Source organism: Agelaius phoeniceus, chromosome 23 (genome assembly GCF_051311805.1).
Source record: "Agelaius phoeniceus isolate bAgePho1 chromosome 23, bAgePho1.hap1, whole genome shotgun sequence".
Classification (NCBI taxonomy): Eukaryota; Metazoa; Chordata; class Aves; order Passeriformes; family Icteridae; genus Agelaius; species Agelaius phoeniceus.
The window spans coordinates 7285820-7304606 of NC_135287.1; the positions used below are offsets into that span (position 1 = coordinate 7285820).

General features: G+C 60.7%; 2 protein-coding genes across 7 annotated transcripts; one reads left to right on the plus strand and one right to left on the minus strand.

Annotated features, from left to right (window-relative positions):
• Positions 1–89: 89 nt before the first annotated feature.
• On the minus strand, positions 90–7593 carry TMPRSS4 (transmembrane serine protease 4). The gene is given in 16 exon segments (XM_077189834.1): positions 90–172; positions 175–246; positions 333–516; positions 646–785; positions 883–978; positions 1153–1319; positions 1721–1880; positions 2287–2327; positions 2409–2510; positions 3135–3264; positions 3353–3505; positions 3636–3749; positions 4084–4114; positions 7339–7358; positions 7361–7470; positions 7472–7593. Coding segments are annotated over 16 exon segments (1725 nt in total).
• Positions 4703–14504, plus strand: LOC129129475 (small integral membrane protein 35-like). 6 transcript variants are annotated; one of them, XM_077189956.1, is made up of 8 exons: positions 4703–4820; positions 4916–5039; positions 9377–9432; positions 9831–10028; positions 11546–11662; positions 12112–12145; positions 12296–12425; positions 12616–14504. In XM_077189956.1, the coding sequence occupies exons 4-7, from the start codon at positions 10013–10015 to the stop codon at positions 12399–12401; spliced, it is 273 nt and encodes a 90-aa protein (XP_077046071.1). In that variant the 5' UTR covers positions 4703–4820; positions 4916–5039; positions 9377–9432; positions 9831–10012; the 3' UTR covers positions 12402–12425; positions 12616–14504. The 6 variants fall into 6 exon arrangements, with proteins under 6 accessions (XP_077046071.1, XP_077046070.1, XP_077046073.1 ...); XM_077189955.1 differs by having other exon boundaries at positions 4718–5039; XM_077189958.1 differs by having other exon boundaries at positions 4718–5039; positions 13050–14504.
• The last annotated feature ends 4283 nt before the right edge of the window (positions 14505–18787 follow it).

Sequence of the window (18787 nt, forward strand, 5' to 3'; positions counted from 1 at the left end):
TCCTCCAGAAGGGAGCTTGGGCCAGTGAGATTCCTTCAGTGGCCGCCACTCCGAGTCACCCTTTGCCTCCTTGGCTGGGCTCTGGCACCCTAAATCACAGCTGCCACGAGGCTTTGGGAGCCTCTCTCACCTTCCATGGCTGGAGATCCGTGGCCTTGCTGCTGCCAGAGCAAGGGCAGAGGGTGGGAAGGGAGGCTGGGGGCGAGGAGCGACCTGTTCCGGCAGGTCTCAGAGCTCCGACTGCGGGGAGAAAGAGGCACAGAGGGCGTTGGAAGCTCTGAAAGGGCAGCCAGAACAAGAGGAAAAGCAGCTGAAAGTGTCCTTTGGGGAGCAGCTCAGCAAAGGGAGCTGCAGGACAGCACTGACCCTGCGCACGGCGTAGATCCAGTCCAGGTAGGCACGGACGCTGGTGTAGACGCCAGGTGTGCTGGGGGTGCCGCAGCCCTGGCCCCAGCTGACGATGCCCACGACCTGCCAGTGCCCTCCCGAGTAGAGCAGGGGCCCGCCGCTGTCCCCCTGGCAAGGACAGACCCTCAGGATGGCCCCACAGAGCCACAGCTGTGCCCAGAGCAGCTCTTCCCTCTCAGGAGCCGTGGCACAGATGGGTGTGAACCCAGCCAGCCCCTGCCCAGCCCAGCCCCACACCTGGCAGGTGTCCACGCCGCCCTGGGGCAGCCCAGCACACAGCATCCTGTCGGTGACATCGCCGTGGTAGGCGGCCAGGTTACAGCTCTGCTCGTCGATGAGCTCCACCTCAGCCTGCTGCAGGCGCTCCGACAGCTTCCCTGGGGGACACACGGCCTCTCAGAGGGACCCTCCACCCCCTCTGCTCCTGCTGGGGGCTCTGCCTTGTCCTTGCCACCCCCGGGCTGTGCCACTCACCGTGCTCCTCTGTGTAGCCCCAGCCGATCACCCACAGGGGGGTGCCCGGCACCAGCTCCTCATCAAAGTAGGGCAGGCAGATGGGCTTGGTGCTGTCTGGAAAGGAGATGTGAGGGGGGCTCACAGGGAAGGGGCCCAGACTGGCTGGGGACAGCCACCAGCTGGGCACCCACTCGGTGCCACGCCGGGCATTGCCATCCCAGCACGATGCTCAGTGCCAGCGGGGGACACTTGTGACCCCTGCCCCGGGCAGGGCTTTGCCAGGCCCACCTGAGTCGCGCACGGGGGAGCGCAGCTTCACCAGGGCGATGTCGTTGTCCTTGGGGGACGCGGGTGTCACCTCCGCCAGGAACACCTTCTCCACGGCGATGGTGGCAGCGCCCGACAGCAGGTCAGAGCCGGCCCTCACACGCCAGCTCTGGATGATGGGGTTGTTCCTGTGCACAGACAGCGCTGTCACCCACGGGGACAGCCCCAGAGCCCCCTGCGAGCCCCGTTGGTCGGCTGGTTGGTCTCAGTAAGCATAGAGAGGTATCACATTATAGCAAGGGGCCAGCAGGAGAAAATGAGGTATAGAGGTTCCTGGGTGATTGCCAGAGTGCTGAGGGTGCAGTTACCGCTGAGGAGGACAACGGAGAGGAGGATAATTGCTAGGGTGACCTCATAGGAGATTGTTTGAGCTGGTGCCCGTAGTGCCCCAATCAGGGCGTATTTTGAATTGGAAGCTCAGCCTGACCATAGGACGGAGTGTCCTGCTAAGCTCGACATGGCTAACAGGCAGAGTAGGCCTAGGCTGACAGGAGATCTGAGCTCAGAGCCGCGGGCGGCGCTCACTCACTTGAAGCAGTGCGCAGCCGTCAGCACCCAGCCGGGCCCGATGATGCTGCCCCCGCAGATGTGCTCCTTCCTGTACTGCAGGCTCACCTGCCAGGGCCACGCCTCGATGGCGGCCGGGCTGCCCCCCAGCACCCGCGGGGTCCGCACGCTCTGCCCGCAGCCTGCGGGGACACGGGGACACGGGGGACACGGCAAGCCCAGGGACAGCAGCGTGTCCAGGGTGCCTCATCCCACAGTGCTGCTGCCACCCCTCGTCCCCAGGCTTGATGTGAGGGGTCCAGCCACCCCCTGCCTGCTCCAGCCCACCAGATAATTAAATTGATAATTAGTTTAATCCGGGTAATTTGACAGTAAAGGTAAAGCCAGGCGGGCAGCTGGGTAAGCCTCCCTTAGGTGTTTCATTGCTGGGAGGTTTGTGCTGGCTTAACAAGGTGAGCAGTAATTAAATCCATCTTTCCTCGTGCAAACACTGTGGAATGGGCTTGGGATGGAGCCACACTCCCACGGGGCCGTGCCAGGAGAGAGGCCCCAGTGCCCACAAGGCCCAGGAACCATGGTGGTACTTACTGGAACAAAAGAGTGACACAACCAGCCCTGACAGACATTTCCTGCAGGAGGAAGGAAGAGAGCTGGGTTTGGCTCCTCTGCCAGGCACCACAGGAGGAGTTCCCCATACCGTCCCCACTCACCTGCCTGGCTCAAGCACCTGGAGGCTCCCGTTGTTCAGCACGACCTCACGGGGAGGCAAAGGCTGCCCCGCGCTCACCTCCACGCCCTGGAAAGTTGGGGTGCTGGAAGACATGGGGGGACAGGGCTTCAGGTGTGGGGAAGACAGGCACTGGATCCCATAGGAAAAAGGGGCTTCTGTGGGACAGGGGTGCCAAAGTGGGGATGTCACAGCCCTGGAGGGCCCAGGAACAGGGAGGGGAGAGAATTCCCTGCTGTGCAGAGGAGCGAGCAGGTGGCTCTGGGAGAACTCAGGGGGCTCCTTGCTGTTGCATTTGGGACCTGGAAAATGCCAGGTTTGACTCACTCTGGGCTCCTGCAGTGGCTCAAACACCAGAACCCATCTTAAAAGGGACATGCAGGGCCCTGAGCCTCGCTCCCCATGTGAGCTGTGCTGGCAGCCTGGGCTGCTCTGGGGAGGGCAGGGCTGCAGGTAGGGGGCACGGAGGCAGAGCAGGGGCAGGGCAGGGTGCCCGTGGGCTGGGACAGAGCAGGGCACAGCACTCTGCTCTCACAGGAGGCTGCCAGGCTCCCAGCCAGCTCCTGGGCACCCACAGAGTGCTCTGCGTGCTGGGGACGGACTGAAACCGCTAGTGCAGAGCTCTGAGTGCTTCACAGATCAGCAGAGCCCCACTCCAGAGGAGCTTTTAAGGAAGAGGGAAGGGCAAGCAGGGCAAGCAGCCAGGTACCTGCTGTAGCCCATCTGCTCACAGGCAGCTCTGGCCAGCGCCGGGGTGAAGTGGTCATGGCACACAGAGGACCAGGTCCCCGTGTGGCTCTGGAGCACCTGCAGGATGGATCTGTCTTTGGACACGCGGGCTGGAGGCAGACACAAAGTCAGCTGTGGCACGGGGTGGCCGCAGCAGCCCAGCCCCCCGAGCTGTGGTGAGGGGTGTCCTGCACTCACCCCCGGCTGGTGGCCCCTCAGAGAACCACTGGGGACAGTTGGCCTCATCCTCGCCCTGCAGACAGTCCAGCTGCCCATCACACACCTGCTTCAGCGGCACCAGCTTCAGGGGCTGCTTGCAGAACAGGTAGTGGTGGTCCAGGTAAATCTTCACTGCAGGGAGAGGGGGGCTCAGTGCCGAGCTCCAGCTCCTGGGCAGGCTCGGGGGGATCAGCAGGGAGCTGGGTCTGTGCTGGCTGAGCCGTGGCCACGGGGAAGGAGGGGCAGAGAACAGGAGCTGTACCCAGGAACCCGATGGCGACCAGGCAGGCCAGGGTGAGCACCACGGCCAGGACGAGGATCCCGACCCGCTTGAAGGACTCCGATGCCCTGGAGGATTTGGGTCTCGTGTAGGGACCTGCAACACAGAGGAGGGTGGCCCTGCATGGCTGACACCTTGTGCAGGGACCTGTAACAGAGCAGCGTGGCCCTGCATGGCTGACACCTTGTACAGGGACCTGTAACACAGAGGAAGGTGGCCCTGCATGGCTGACACCTTGTACAGGGACCTGTAACACAGAGCAGCGTGGCCCTGCATGGCTGACACCTTGTACAGGGACCTGTAACACAGAGCAGCGTGGCCCTGCATGGCTGACACCTTGTACAGGGACCTGTAACACAGAGCAGCATGGCCCTGCATGGCCAGGCTCAGCCTGGCACCTCTCATCCCCCCCAGCTCCCAGCCCTGTTACCTCTGCCGTTGAGCCGCTCCGAGGCCGAGTCCTGCAAACCAGAGAGGAAAACAATCATGAGCTGAAACTCCAAAAAGCAGCTGGAAGGTAGCAGGGGCAGCTGTAGCCAGGGTGGTTGGGCCTGTGGTGACCTCACAGCCCAGGGAGGGCAGCAGGGATGAGCAGGGACACTGCCCCAGCCTTCACCTGAGGTGACTTGAGAGCTGCCAGGAATGGGGTGGCTTGTGCTGTGGTGACAACACCCAGCTCTGGGTCACCCAGGGTCACCTGCTGCCTTGTTCCCATAGACACCACCTGTGCAGTTCCAGTAAGTGGCTCTCAGTGGCACAGAGTTACTGTCATTAGCACACCTGAGGCTTAAAAAGTCACAGGTGTTGTGAAAGAGGCTCCTTCTGGTGTGCAGAGACACCCTGAGTCAAAATACACACGCCTGCGGGGCTGTGGCACAGGGCATGGCACCACGGCGGGGCTGTGGCTCCAGCAGGGTCAGAAGGGGGTGGCACAGCCCGGCTGCTCCTGCCGGGCTGCAGGGACACCGGAGGAACCAGCCCGAGCCAGGGGAACCTGCGCTCCCAGGGCGGGGAGGGCTGTGCCGCTGCTAAGAGACGGGGTAAACACAGCCGGGACTGCGCTGGGCATGACTCAGGCATCGATCCGCTTGAGCTGCTCAGAGTTATCTCAGAATTGTCCTCCTGCACGAGCTCCTCGTGCGAGAAACCCCGGCCATGGGCGGGCAGGTGCTGTGAGCCCGTGGTGGGCAGGGGGGCTGGAGCCCAGAGCCCCCTCGGGAGGTTCAGGTGGGCACTGTCGGTGTCTGTTCCGTGATTTCCAGCCGTGGTTGTGCCGTGCCACAGAGCAGCCCTCTGGAAAGGTGTTCCTGCTGCACTGAGCCTGCTCCCTGCCAGCCCCAGCGAGCTCCTCTCGTTTGCTGCTGCTCCTGGGCTCTGGCACCACAGGTAAGACAAGGTTTTTGCATGAGCAGAGGTAAGGAGGGCTAAACCTGCTGTGACAAACCCACAGATCCGGGTGCACAATCCAGGGGGGTTTGGGAGCCTTTGCTCCAAGAGCAGCACAGAGTGGAGGTGTTGGTGTTTGTCACACCAGAGGAGAGCAGAGGCCCCTGTGCCATCCCGGGGCTCAGAGGCTTGGCAGAGCAGTGCGGGGGCACTGGGGCTGTGTGCCAAGGTCAGAGGAGAGGGGAGCCCTCCCTGCCCGGGTGACAGTGCCAGGGCATGCTCAGCCATGCACACACGCCCTCCCAGCAGGGTTTACAGTGAGTGCCAAGCCATTATCCCGGGGCTGGCTCACAAAGGCTCCATGAGCCAGGAGCTGTTGCCTCCCTGCTGTGTCCCTCAGCGTGGCTGGGGCTGCTGGCTTTGGGAACAAGCAGTGACCTGTGCAGGGGAGGACTGGGCCCTGCCTGGTGCCGTGTGGCCGTGTCCCAGCACGTTGGAGTCTGGCTCCTTGAGGAAATGCCAGCAGCCTTCCTCCCAAAGCCAGCCTCAGCTGGCACCCGTGCCCAGTGTGGGCAGCTTGTGCCAATTCCCCACCCCTGCACGGGCTCTGGGGTGCAGAACCTGTTTCCTGGTGCCAGGGAGCTGCTGGGAGCGGGAGGGCAGGGGAGCCTGAGCCCTGCATCTCCAGCCTCGCTGCCCTTCCTGAGCCACTTCTCTGCAGAGAAGGGAAGAGCTCCCGGAGGCTGGGGAGTTTTGTAATGCTGCCCCAACATCTGCCAGCCCAGGGCACGTGGGGCTGGTCCTGCCTCATGCTGACCTCCTGTGTCACCTGGGCCTGGGCTGGGCACCTCCTGGATAATGGGATCCTAACGGTTCCCTGTGGGAACAGGCCCGGGTTGGGATGGATCCTGCAGGGCCCAGTGCAGCAGCACGGCTGCCCCTCTGTCCCCACACTGCCCAGAGCTGTCCCCATCACCTCATCCACTGCCCAGAGCTGTCCCCATCACCTCATCCACTGCCCAGAGCTGTCCCCATAACTTCATCCCCTGCTGGGCTCCTTTCCAAGACACCAGATCAGATGAGATGGGTGATTATTAGGGTTTTGCAGTTTTTTTTCATTTTCTTCAGTCCATGAATCTGTTCAGTTTCAAAGTGAGTCAGAGCTTGGGGCTGCCCCTCCGTGACTCCTCTCAGGCCCCACCATGAGCAGGAGCTGCACTGGTTAAATCCAAAGGCAGGGCAGGAGTGGAGGCACATGATTTCCTGCAGAGCTCCATGCTACCGTGACTGATTGAGCCCCCTTGCTGCGTCCTTCTGGAGCTCTCCATGGCACCGTGGCCATCCCAGCTCCAGCTGTGCCCGTGCCAGCCCAGGGGCCGTGCAGTCCTGCAGAGCCTCTTCCCCCCTTTGAGCAGGGATCCGTGCTGGGGCTGCAGGGTGTGCTGAGCTGGGCTCTGTCCCTCCCTCGGGAGCAGCTGGCACATTCCCTCGCCCAGCCGAGCTTCTCAGGGTGATCCGATTGCGAGGGTGACTCCTTGGCCGGGGGATTTACCCCGTGGGTGTGTGCAGGCACTGCAGAGCCAGCTCCCCACCCTGCAGGGCTGCTGTGCTGCTGCTGCTGCTGGAGGCTTTGCAGTGCCCAGCCAGCCTGGCCATACCCGTGTGCCCTCTTGGGGAAGTGTCTCCCTCCCAGGGAGGGACTGCCCGGGGTTTGGGGCTTTGGTGGCCACAGCTCTTCCTGCCCAGGGTGCTGCAGGTGTGCCCCCTGTGCTGGGGGCTGGGAGGGCCTGGCTCTCCTCCAGACGGTGCCCAGGAGTGGGATCAGACCCTTCAGGAGGTCCTGTTCCCCTTGGCATGGGGGGCACTGCCTTGCTTGTCTGTTCCCCGAGCTGGGAGAGGGAAAGGCAGCCCCAGAAATGTGGGAGCAAGAGCCGGGGGGCACCCAAGCACTGTGCCCAGGCGAGGAGCAGGGGGAACCCTTCCTTGGCACCCAAACTCCATGCCCAGGTGAGGAGCAGGGGGAACCCTTCCTTGGCACCCAAGCACCGTGCCCAGGTGAGGAGCAGGGGAAACCCTTCCTTGGCACCCAAACTCCACGCCCAGCCGCAGAGGGATGTGAGGAGCATAGGAAGCCCTTCCTTGGCTGCTGGGGAGCAGCAGCTCCTCGGGCCTGGGCTGCCCCATCCCCTCAGCACCGCTCCGGGCTGGGAGCACGGGTGGGCACGGGGAATTCGGGGTCTGGTGCCCATCCCGGGGCTGGTGCCCATCCCGGGGCTGGGGGCAGCGCTGCCAGACTCACCATGTCCGTCCAGCTCCGGCGGGGTCCTTTTCCCGCAGAAACCCGGCAGCTGTGCCCGGTGCGGGCCCGGGGAGGCTGCGGCTGCCCTGGAGCCGGCCCGCGGTGCTCCCCAGCCCGTGCCCTGCGCTCCGTGCCCACGCCGCGCTCGCACTGGGGCAGGACCGCCCCGGCCCTCCTTAAAACCCACAAGGGGAGTTGTGAAACAGGAATTCTGGTTTGTATTGTAATACAACACCGGTCTATCAGCAGCACCATCACCTGCGCTAATCTCCCGAGCATCTGCACCGCAGGTGACTCACCTGCCGGGCTGCTGTCACCAAATGGCTTATCAGAAGGGAACGGACTGATTTTTCCTGCTCCTCCTGATGATAAGAGGATCCAGGGCCATCCCGCTCTTTGTGCGGCTCTTCCGCGTTGCGCGGGGCTGTTGTCAAAGCGAGGTTCGAGTAGGTGGAGGAGGAAAGGAGGAGAGTTTGTGCTCTGGGTCACTCGGGCTCTGTGTCCCCGCCGGGGCCGGGTCACGGCGGGCAGGGCTGGGGGCAGTTAAAGGGAAGGCAGGGGGTGCCCACGGGAGGTGACCCCAGGCTGCAAGGGGGGCACCATGGGCTGTCCTTCTTTGTCTAGGGGCATTATTAGTTGTTTTGTAATTAGATTAATAAATCACAGTTGGAGGGTTGAGAGTCGGTTGGTGATTCATCGATTGTCTAGGGATGGTAGTAGAAGAGCTGTGGGGTGATCTCAGGATGGCTGAGGGTGGTGGATCTGGGATTATCCAGGAATAACCAATCCCTCAGGGATGGAGCAGTTTGCCTTGGCCTGGCAGGGTGGGAGGGAGCTTGAGGAGTGCAGGAGGCAGCGCTGAGGGGGCGAGGGTGCCCAGGGAGCAGGCTGGGGTCGGGGAGGCTGCTGGCTGCCCTCTGCCACTCATGCTGGAGGTGCTGGGTGTGCAGGATGTGCCGAGCAGCTGATTGCCCCATTGTCCCGTGGAAATGCAGCTAATTACCCCCTTCTCCCGTGGAAATGCAGCTTTCCCAACGGCCCTGCTGCTGCCAGTGGCAGAGCACCCACGGCCTGCAGCTCCTCAGGGAGCTGTGCCAGCCCAGCCCTGCCAGCAGGGATCCTGCCTGCTGCCCCAGCCTGGCCAGGGATGCAGCTGTGGCTCTGCAGTGTGGGCACCCTCCCCACACTCACACTGAGCATCCAGCCCCCTTGGGGGGTGTGGGCACCTCTGCCCTCGTGGGCCATGGAATGCCCAGAGGATGTGGGATGTGCAGCCAGGGATGTAGGGTCCTGTGCTGCTGTGGCAGATTTCAGCTTGAGAAATGTTTCACGGGCTGCAGCAGTGGGAGCTGGGCAGGCCTTGGGTCCCTGGTGCACCTGGCAGGTCCTGGCAGCCTCCCCAGAGCATCCCGGTGCCAGCAGTGCTGCCGTGGAAGGGAGAGCAGCCCGGGAGCCAGGGCAGGAACAGCCAGTCCTCCCCTGGGACCCGCAGGCCCTGAGGCCGCAGCTGAGCTTTGCAGGTGTTGTGTCACAGCCCAAAAGCCTCTGGGGCTTTGCTTCCTGGAGTGCCACTGTCACCCTTCCCTGCTCCCGGAGCCAGGCATGGCACAGCCTTCCGGGCATCTGGCTCTGCTGGGGCTGGGCAGAGGGCAGGCTGGGCTGGCCAGGGCTGAGTGACCGTCCCTGAGCTGCACAGACACACCCCCATCCCTGTATCCCTGTCCTGTCCAATGTCCCAGGGCTGAGTGACCGTCCCTGAGCTGCACAGACACACCCCCATCCCTGTATCCCTGTCCTATCCAATGTCCCAGGGCTGAGTGACCGTCCCTGAGCCCCATGGACACACCCCCATCCCATCCCTGTCCTGTCCAATGTCCCAGGGCTGAGTGACGGTCCCTGAGCTCCATGGACACACCCCCATCCCATCCCATCCCATCCCTGTCCTCTCCAAGGCAAGGAGCAATCCCACCCAGTTTCCAGCTGTTAAGGGTCACTTTTCCCTGCAGCCACAGGAGGTTTTCCCTCTTTCTACAAACAGGAGCTGATTCCTAAGAGAAGCTTTGGTTTGGGACTCGGAGATGATCAAGTAGAGCTGTAAGTGCCTCATTCTGGGATGTCTGACTGGGGGCAGCTGCTGAGGGTCCCCCTGTCCTTCCCTGTCCCCTGGGTGCTGCCTGAGCCCCCCAGCCTGGCTTCTGCATGGGTCTCTGCCCCTTCCTGGCTGCTGGGAGGTGGCAATCGGAGGACACAGCCACTCGGGCACCCTGCCAGAGCTGGGCACACCTGTGTCCGAGCTGTCCCTGTCCCTCGGGCTGGGCACACCTGTGTCCGAGCTGTCCCTGCCCCTCGGGCTGGGCACACCTGTGTCCGGGCTGTCCCTGCCCCTCGGGCTCCCAGTACTCCCAGTTCAGCCTCTTGCAGCAGTGGGAGGGCAGAGCTACCCACACAGGCGGGCTGGGCACAGCCATGTGCCCTTGGTGTGTCTGCTGCAGCTCCTCTGCTTTCTCCCTGAGAACCAGTTGGACCAGTGGGCCAGACTGGAGCCCAGCCTCGCTGCAGGGAGGCAGCCCTGTCACCAGGGGACAGGCAGGACGTGCCAGGCTCCAGCACAGACAGGGCTCAGCAGCAGCTCCAGGCTGGGATAACGAGAGCAGCTCCTGTGGCACAGCAGCACATGGACCCCCGCACAGGTGAGCGGGTGCCTTTGCCCCCCTCAGGGGACAGAGCCGGGCTGTTCATGGCACGGGCAGTGCTTGCTGACCTTCCTCCCTGCTCCCTGTGGGCTGGGGCTCACTGCTGGGTGCTGCTCAGAGCCATGCCCTGGGATGTGGGCACCTCTGCTGCCGAAGGTGCCAGGGCAGGGATGCCTCCCACACCGGGCATAGGGCAGGGCCCGGGCACGCCGCTGTCACCCTCCCACGGGCCGTGGGCGTGGGGACGGGGCAGTTTCGGCAGCCGGCTGATTCAGGGAGGCTGTTGCAGCACGTTCCTCTGGCCCCGCGGCTCCGGCCGTGACTCACGGCTGCCGTAGCTCCCTGACCTCGCCCCGTCCGGGGTCCTGGGGCTCCCTGACCTCGCCCCGTCCGGGGTCCTGGGGCTCCCTGACCTCGCCCCGTCCGGGGTCCTGGGGCTCCCTGACCTCGCCCCGTCCGGGGTCCTGGGGCTCCCTGACCTCGCCCTGTCCGGGGTCCTGGGGCTGCCGCTCGCCCCGGCCCCAGCAGAAGCCTTGGCCATGCACGGATGCTGAGCCCTGCCAGGAGGGCCGGCTGGAAGGGGAAGGAAGGCCAGGGTAGGTCCCGCTCCTCCCCGTGAGCTGTGACCGGCGCTCTGCGGCTGTTTGTCCATCCCGCCAGGTGGAGCGGGTGCTGCGGGCTGCAGGACGCGCCGGGGCCGTGCTCGCTGTGTAAACACCGCGACCACAGGGGAAATGTTCTCACTCCGCTGGCATCTGCCTAAATTTAGCTGCTCTTAGGTCATCCCTTCCCGCTGTCTCCTCGGTGCCGCATCGATTCCCGTCCCTGTGCCTTCCGCTGGCCACGCTGCAGGGCAGTGCCCAAACCCCCTGTGCCCTCCTGGCCGTGCCCAAATCCCCTGTGCTCTCCTGGCCGTGCTGCGGGGCAGTGCCCAAACTCCCTGTGCCCTCCTGGCACAGCCCAGCAGAGCTGTCCGCGCAGGAATTGATGCTCAGTGGCTGTGCCCGGCACCTCAGTGTCCTGCCAGCCCCGGGAGCGTTGATCGGTGCTGGATTTTGCCGGAGCCGCTGTTGGAGGGCAGGGATGGGGCAGTGCGGAGCCCGCACGGCTCCCGCAGAGCCCCGGCCAAGTCCCGTCCCCGCCTGGCGCTGGCGGCAGCCGCTGCTCGTCCTGACAGAAGCATCCTCTAGAGGGACCTGCCAGCCCAGGAATGGCTCTGGTGCCACCAGGAAAGGAGCAGCACCCCGCGAGTGGGGCCAGCGGTGGGGATACAGCTTGGCCAGGGTGGCCACCTCCCCTGCCAGCTCACCTGGGGACAGCGGTGGTCTCCGTCATGGGGCCTTGGGGACAGCAGAAATCGCTGTGCCACGGTGCTGGCAGCGCTGCCGTGGGGACAGCTCATGCTGGAGGCTTGTACCCCCGCTCCCGCCTGTCCTGTGCCCTGCAGGGGACAATGGGGACCTGCAGCCTCCCAGGGGTCTGTGTGCAGAACCCCCCCTCCCTCTGCTTTCCAGGACAAGAGCCCGTCAGGGTGATTGGGGTTGTCTTGGGCATCGGGCTGGCCCTGCTGATCCTGGCCAGCTTTGGCTACACCTTCATCCGCTGGTACCGGCGGGGCCACTGCCAGCGCCGTGAGTGGGACAGGGGACATGGGGACAGGGGACATGGGGACAGGGCAGGAGATGGGGGGGACAGGGCAGGGGACATGGGGACAGGGGGACAGGGCAGGGGACAGGGCAGGAGATGGGGGGGACAGGGCAGGGGACATGGGGACAGGGGGACAGGGCAGGGGACAGGGCAGGAGATGGGGGGGACAGGGCAGGGGGACAGGGCATGGGAGGGGCGCTCAGAGCATGGGGCTGCAGGGCCTGGGGTGTGGGGAACATGGGAAATGGAACCCCTGGTGCAGGGGGGCTCAGGGTCAAGTTGGGGGCACTGTGAGGTGAGGGGGAGGATGCACAGCGATGTCCTGGTGCTTGTCCTGCCTGTCCCCACCCTGCCACTCACAGCAAAGCAAAGGTGGGTTCACAGCAGCACACGGCTCTGACTCCTCTCCCTCCTCTTCCTCCTGCCTCCCCAGGGCCTGACTTTGTCTTCAGCCTCTACCACTCGCGGTGAGTGACACCATGGGGGCACCAGGGCAGGCTGGCAGCTCCCCTTGTGCAGTGCCAGGGTGTCACAGCCCCTCCCCAGTCAGTTCTGCTGCTGGCAGGGCAGCAGGAGGATGGGTCTGCTGCTTGGTGACCCCTCTGCTCTCCCTGCAGCGGGCTGGGCTCAGTGGCACTGGAGCTGGTGCCACCCTTCAGCATCAGTGGCTCGCTGGGCACCTCGGGCAGTGGCTACGAGCCCTTCCACAGCCAGAGGCCGTGAGGGGAGAGCTGGGCTGCTGAGCAGGTAGGAAGGACATCCCCTCATCCCCCCCTGCCCCCTGTGCTGTGCCCCAAAGCCTCCATACTGCCTTGCAGCCCCTGGGCATCACAGCTTTCCTCAGCACAGTCCAAGGTTTTTCCAGCTCAAGTCCTGCCTGTGGCTCTGGGCTTCAGAGGCTTTCCCTGAGCTCTGCGTTTGGTTTCTCCCCACACAGGCTTTGGTTTGTGTTTCCTTTCCCGCTGTCCCAGGCACAGAGGATGGGGCCGAAGCCCGGGTGCTCCTGCAGAGCTTCCCCTCTCTGCCTCTTACTCACAGCCCAGCACCAACAGAAAAAGCAACAAAAACTGCCTGGGGAAAATTCCTCCATTTTCACTTCTGTAAGAAACAGCCCCTGACTTTGTTGGATTTCAACTGAAATGGCCATGGTGCAGTTTCTGTTGCTAAAAATCTTCCCAGGGTCACAGAATCCTTGGGGCTGGAAGGGACCTCTGGAGACCACCTGGTCCAAACCCCCTTGTGCCCAAGGTCACCTGGAGCAGGTGACACAGGAACACACCCAGGTGGGTGTGGAACATCTCCAGAGAGGGAAACTCCACAAATTTCCCGGGCATCTCCTCCACCTGTGTCTCTTTCACTGGGCCTCTGCAGCCACGGGTGCACAGGACATGCCTGGGCCAGCGCTGATGCTTGGGATGGAGGAAGAGGATGCAGCTTTATCCAGGATTCCTCAACATCCTGGAGAAAACAGCACATTGCCCATGGCACAGAGACCTGCCAGCCTCCTGCACACCCAGGGACCTGGCACCAGGCTGTTCCTTATGGAACCAGCTGAGGAGGAGCCCCAGAACTGGGTGACTGCATTGGTGCAACTGCAGAAAACACCGTGAGGAAATGGGAAATCTGTCTCAGACCCCCTCCTCCTCCTCCTCCATCCAGTTCCTGCACCCACATGGAAGTTGGTTCTCCACATTCCCAGTGCAAGGAAACGCCTCAGCAAGGCCCTGTGGAAGTTCCTTGTGGATTTTTGGTGCCAGTTGCCTTTGGCCTCAGCAGAACAAGGGGCTGGAAGTGCCTGGAGCACAGGAACAGCCCTGGGGAGATTCGGTGGCCACAGAGAGGGGCCCTGCTTGGCCAGGGGGGCTGCTGAGGCATGGGGGGCCTTGGGACCATTTATTTGCAAGAAAGGAATTCTCTCAGAATTTCTCTCAGAAGAAGAACAAAGAAAAACTCATGAGAGCCATGTGGTTGTGTGTAGGGACACCAGTGAGGACAGAGTGGGATTTCCAGGGAGTCAGAGGGACTGGCTGTGCTCTCGGCCATCGAAACTAAACCATGTGCTCTGTGGCTTTGTCCTGGCTGAAAAGAGACCTCTGACTGCTCAGAGGAAGGGGAAATGCCAGCTCCTGGGGGCTGGGAGCCCTCCGTGTGAGCAGGACCCAGCAGAGCCCTGCATGACGCAGGATCCGTCTGTGGGGCCCGACGTCAGCTGGAGATGGAATCCTGAGGTGCCAGAGAGGTGCTGAGCTCCGCAGGCAGCCAGAGAGCCCCATCCCTTCCACCCCTTGGCTGTAGGAACAGGCAGCATCTCCCTTCTCCTTGTAGGAACAGCCAGGATACCCCTTTTCCTTGTAGGAACAGCCAGGACATCCCTTTTCCTTGTAGGAACAGACAGCTGGAATGGACAGAGCACTGCCCCTCACAGCTGGAATGGATCCTCACAGCTGGAATGGACAGAGCACTGATCCCCACAGGGAATATTCCCAAGGAACACACAGACACAGCCTCCACACCCCTCCTCAGCTCGCTCCTCTCAGTTAAAGGCTTCTGCTCTTTCTAAGAGTTGTTCTCTTGTTCTCTTTTTGTTTTAAATTAATTCCTGAATATTTATTTCTCATTTTTGTTTCTCAAATCTGAACTAGCGCTGCACCTTCCACATCCAAACTGTGTTGAAGCTTTTATTATTTCAATTCTATGACAAAAAACACGGTTCACACTAAAATAGTCACGCACCCACAGTGAACAAGCTTGCAGATCTAAAGTAGAATTAAAAAAAAAAAAAAAGAAAATAAAAGGGAAAATAAAGTAAAATAAAAATTAAAAAATTTAAAAAAAGGAAATAATACCCAAAACCCCAACAGGAGGAACATCTCTATACAATGGGCTGGTCTCTCCCTACACTCCTCTGCCTTCCTTCTGCTCAAAGCTCCTTTTCACCCCCAAATCTCAGTGTTGCTCCACGATTCCTGATAATAAATCCCATTAATCAGCACTCCCACCCCAAATCTCAGTGTTGCTCCACAATTCCTGATAATAAATCCCATTAATCAGCACTCCCACCCCAAATCTCAGTGTTGCTCCACAATTCCTGATAATAAATCCCATTGATCAGCTCCCCCATCCATAATTTAATTTTTCAGGTGCTGCCTCAGCCCTTGCCCAGGGATGGCCCTGGCACAGAATTCCAGCCCCTGCTCCTGATTCCAGGGTGGGTCCTGCTGGAGCTGGACCTGCAGAAGGGCCTGGGCTCTGCCCAGCACCTGTGGGGAAAAGATCTTTTGGGTTTTAGCTTTAGGGTCAGAGGACATGGTATTTACAGAAATTGGAATTGACTGAAATGGGGATTTTCTGAAATTGGAATTTTCTGAAATTGGTGTTTACTGAAAGTGGAATTGACTGAAATTGGTGTTTTTTGAAATTGGGAATTCCTGAAATTGGTATTTTCTGAAATTGGTGTTTACCGAAATTGGGATTTTCTGAAATTGGAATTTTCTGAAATTGGTGTTTTTTGAAATTGGGAATTCCTGAAATTGGTATTTTCTGAAATTGGTGTTTTTTGAAATTGGGATTTTCTGAAATTGGGATTTTCTGAAATTGTTATTTATTGAAATTGGGATTTTCTGAAATTGGTGTTTACCGAAATTGGGATTTTCTGAAATTGGAATTTTCTGAAATTGGTGTTTTTTGAAATTGGGAATTCCTGAAATTGGTATTTTCTGAAATTGGTGTTTTTTGAAATTGGGATTTACTGAAATTGGTGTTTACTGAAATTGGAATTTTATGAAATTGGTGTTTTTTGAAATTGGGATTTTCTGAAATTGTTATTTACTGAAATTGGGATTTTCTGAAATTGGTGTTTACCGAAATTGGGATTTTCTGAAATTGTTATTTACTGAAATTGGTATTTTCTGAAATTGGTGTTTACTGAAATTGGGATTTTCTGAAATGGAGATCTTCTGAAATTGGTATTTACCAAAACTGGTATTTTCTGAAATTGGTATTTTCCGAAACTGGAATTTGCTGAAACTGGAATTGACTGAAATTGGGATTTTCTGCAACTGGAATTTTCTGCCCTGATCAGGAGGGATTGATTTGGTCACACACCTGAGCCCAGACCAGCCCAAACTGTCCAACCTCCCCAGAGCCCCTCAGAGCTGCGGGAGGGTTCTGTGAAGGAAAGGGGAGAATGTCCTAAAAAAGCAGAGATGAGATTTCTCTTATGCAGTCAGGCCCAGGTCCAGCGAGGGACTTCAAACTAAATTTAAGGCCAGAAGGATTTTCTCCAGCAACTCCCTGACCCCAAGCAGATTTGGGGATTGCTGGGTAAAGCCCTTGACTGGTGCCAAGAGGTTTGAACACCCCCACCCCCCAAAAAAACCCCAAACCAAACCCCAGCATCGCTTTTCTTCTTACTCCAGTAAGAAATAATAATAATAATAATAATAATAACAATAATATAATAATAACAATAATTAAGAAAAGAGAAAAGGGGAAACGACTACTGTAAACATCCATGGTTGAAAATGTCTCCCTTTGCAAAGCAAGCATGCTGCTACCCTAGTGTCTACAGGACTGGATTGACTGAAAAACCAAAACCAAAAAGAAAAAAAAAAAAGGCAGCTATTTTACACATCCATTTCAACACAACAGAAGTTAAAAAAATATCTGTCAATTGTAAACACTGGAAAGAACCAAAGTTGGCCAAAAAAAAAAAAATTGAACATAAAATTGGAAAAGAAATGTAGAGTCTGAATACTGCAAATTGAAATACATCCCCCAAAGCTGCAATTTTGGCATTCTTCCTAAAAAATAGATAATAATAATAAACCCCAAACAAAGGTCTAACGTGGCGAGCAGGATTCAGTCACAAAGAGCTCGAGACACTTTGCATACTGACCAGATACAAGGTGAACAGAAATTATAACTTATTTATGAGGCTTTACATATTTCAAACTCGACTGAAAAGTATAAAAATAAATTGTGGACTTTGTTCTTTAAGCACCAGCTGTGCCCAGCAGCACAGTGGTTATCTCTGCTATACTAACAAAGGAAACAACAGGGTCTCTTTTCTCTTTTTTTTGTCTTTTTTGTGGTTTTTTTTTGTGTCTAGGACTACTTGATTTTGAGCTTCCCAACCACATTGCAACCAGCATTGCAATGTTTGCTTGTTTGAATATACACAGGGCCAGCTGAGCCCTGATTTGGTGACGGGTTTAACCCTGTTTTTAACATGCTTTACATTTTAAAAGCAAGTGCACAACGAATAGAATCTTGCTAGAAATCTCAAAGAAAGCAAAAAATAGAAATCAAAATTAAAAAAAAAAAAAAAAGAGAAGAAGAGAAAAAATAAAAAAAAAAAGGAAAAAAGAGACATTCCCTCCCCCCCATTTATGCATTTTTCAGGTTGGTTTGTTTGTCTTTCTTGTTTAAAAAAGGCAGCAGACACTGAGGGATGAGATGGGTGCGGGGGCTGCGATTTCAATGCTGGGGCGGGGCTTGGAGCAATCGCGCACGCGTGGGCGGCCATGGGGGGGGTGCGGGAGGCGGCGGAGCTGCGGGAACGGGACACGGGGCTGCGGGAACGGGACACGGGGCTGCGGGAACGGGGCACGGGGCTGCGGGAACGGGGCACGGGGCTGCGGGAACGGGACACGGGGCCGCGGGAACGGGACACGGGGCTGCGGGAACGGGACACGGGGCTGCCGGAACGGGGCACGGGGCTGCCGGAACGGGGCACGGGGCGGCGGGAACGGGGCACGGGGCTGCCGGAACGGGGCACGGGGCTGCGGGAACGGGACACGGAGCGGCGGGAACGGGACACGGGGCTGCCGGAACGGGGCACGGGGCCGCGGGAACGGGACACGGGGCCGCGGGAACGGGGCACGGGGCCGCGGGAACGGGGCACGGGGCTGCCGGAACCGGACACGGGGCTGCCGGAACCGGACACGGGGCTGCCGGAACGGGACACGGGGCCGCGGGAACGGGGCACGGGGCCGCGGGAACGGGGCACGGGGCCGCGGGAACGGGGCACGGGGCTGCGGGAACGGGGCACGGGGCTGCGGCTGCAGCCGCGGGTGGGAACCACGAGACGTCGGTGGCTGCAGGGGGCGGCGGAGCCGCGCCATCCGGCAGCTCGGAAGCTGCGGCGGGGCACGGCACGGCTCGGGCCGGCGCCGCGGTGCCGAGCGGCGGCAGCAGGAGCGGGAAGGCGGCCACGGGCGGCGGCAGGGCGGCCTCGTCAGCGGGAGATGATCCCGGCGTGGCGGGAGGCGGCGGGAGGCTGACGCGGGGGCCCCGTGCCGAGCGGTGCGCTGGGCGGGCGGCTGGAGCGCGGCGTGCGGCCGCTGGGAGCCGGGCTGGCTGCCGGCCCGGCGGGCAGGAGCGGCGCCGGCACGGGGCGGGCCGGGGCGCCCCGGTCCCAGCGCCGGCGGCGCCGTGCCGGGACCGGGGGATTGCGCCGGAACGCCGGCAGGGACGGGATTAAACACGGGCGTGTGCGCTGCCCCGGGGCCCCCGTGGGCAGCTCGGGGTGCGCTGCGTGCGCTTGAACGGCGGCGCGGGGGGGGGGGGCGGGGGGGGGGGGCGGGGGGGGGGGGGGAACAGGGCTGCCCGCGGCAGCGCGCACAGGGGGCGCTGGAGACGCAGCGCGGCCGCGCCAGGCGAGCTCGGCACCGCAGATCCCGGAGCCGCGGGGAACGGCAAAGACGCAGCAGCAGCGGCGGGACCGGGGCCAGCACCGGCCCCGCTGGGTCGGCAAAGGGGGCGGGGGGGGGGGGGGGGGGGGGGCGGCAGGAGCGGCCGCACTCGCGGGTAGCGGGGGGAAAGCGGCGGGATCGGGGGGGAAGGGGGGGGGGGAGCCGCGGTGGTGCCGGTGGGCGGGCTCGGAGAGGCGGAATTGAGGGGCGGGGCCGCGAGGATTGCGAAATCGGGGGGGCGGGGACCAACGGGATGGCAAAGGCGGGGCCGGTGGGAGGGGCGGGGGGCGGGACCGCGAGGGCGGGGGGCGGGGCGGCAGCGGCGAGCACGGCGGCGGAGACCGGAGCTGTGGGGGGCGTGTCCCATTGGAGACTCGCGGCACGAGCAGAGCTGGGCGGGGCGGCTGCTGCGGG

Bases quoted from the DNA above. Each gene is read 5' to 3' on its own strand.
- LOC129129475 (XM_077189956.1), top strand. The intron at 11,663-12,111 runs GTGAGTGGGACA...CTGCCTCCCCAG, and splicing joins GCGGGGCCACTGCCAGCGCC to GGCCTGACTTTGTCTTCAGC. The intron at 12,146-12,295 runs GTGAGTGACACC...CTCTCCCTGCAG, and splicing joins TTCAGCCTCTACCACTCGCG to CGGGCTGGGCTCAGTGGCAC.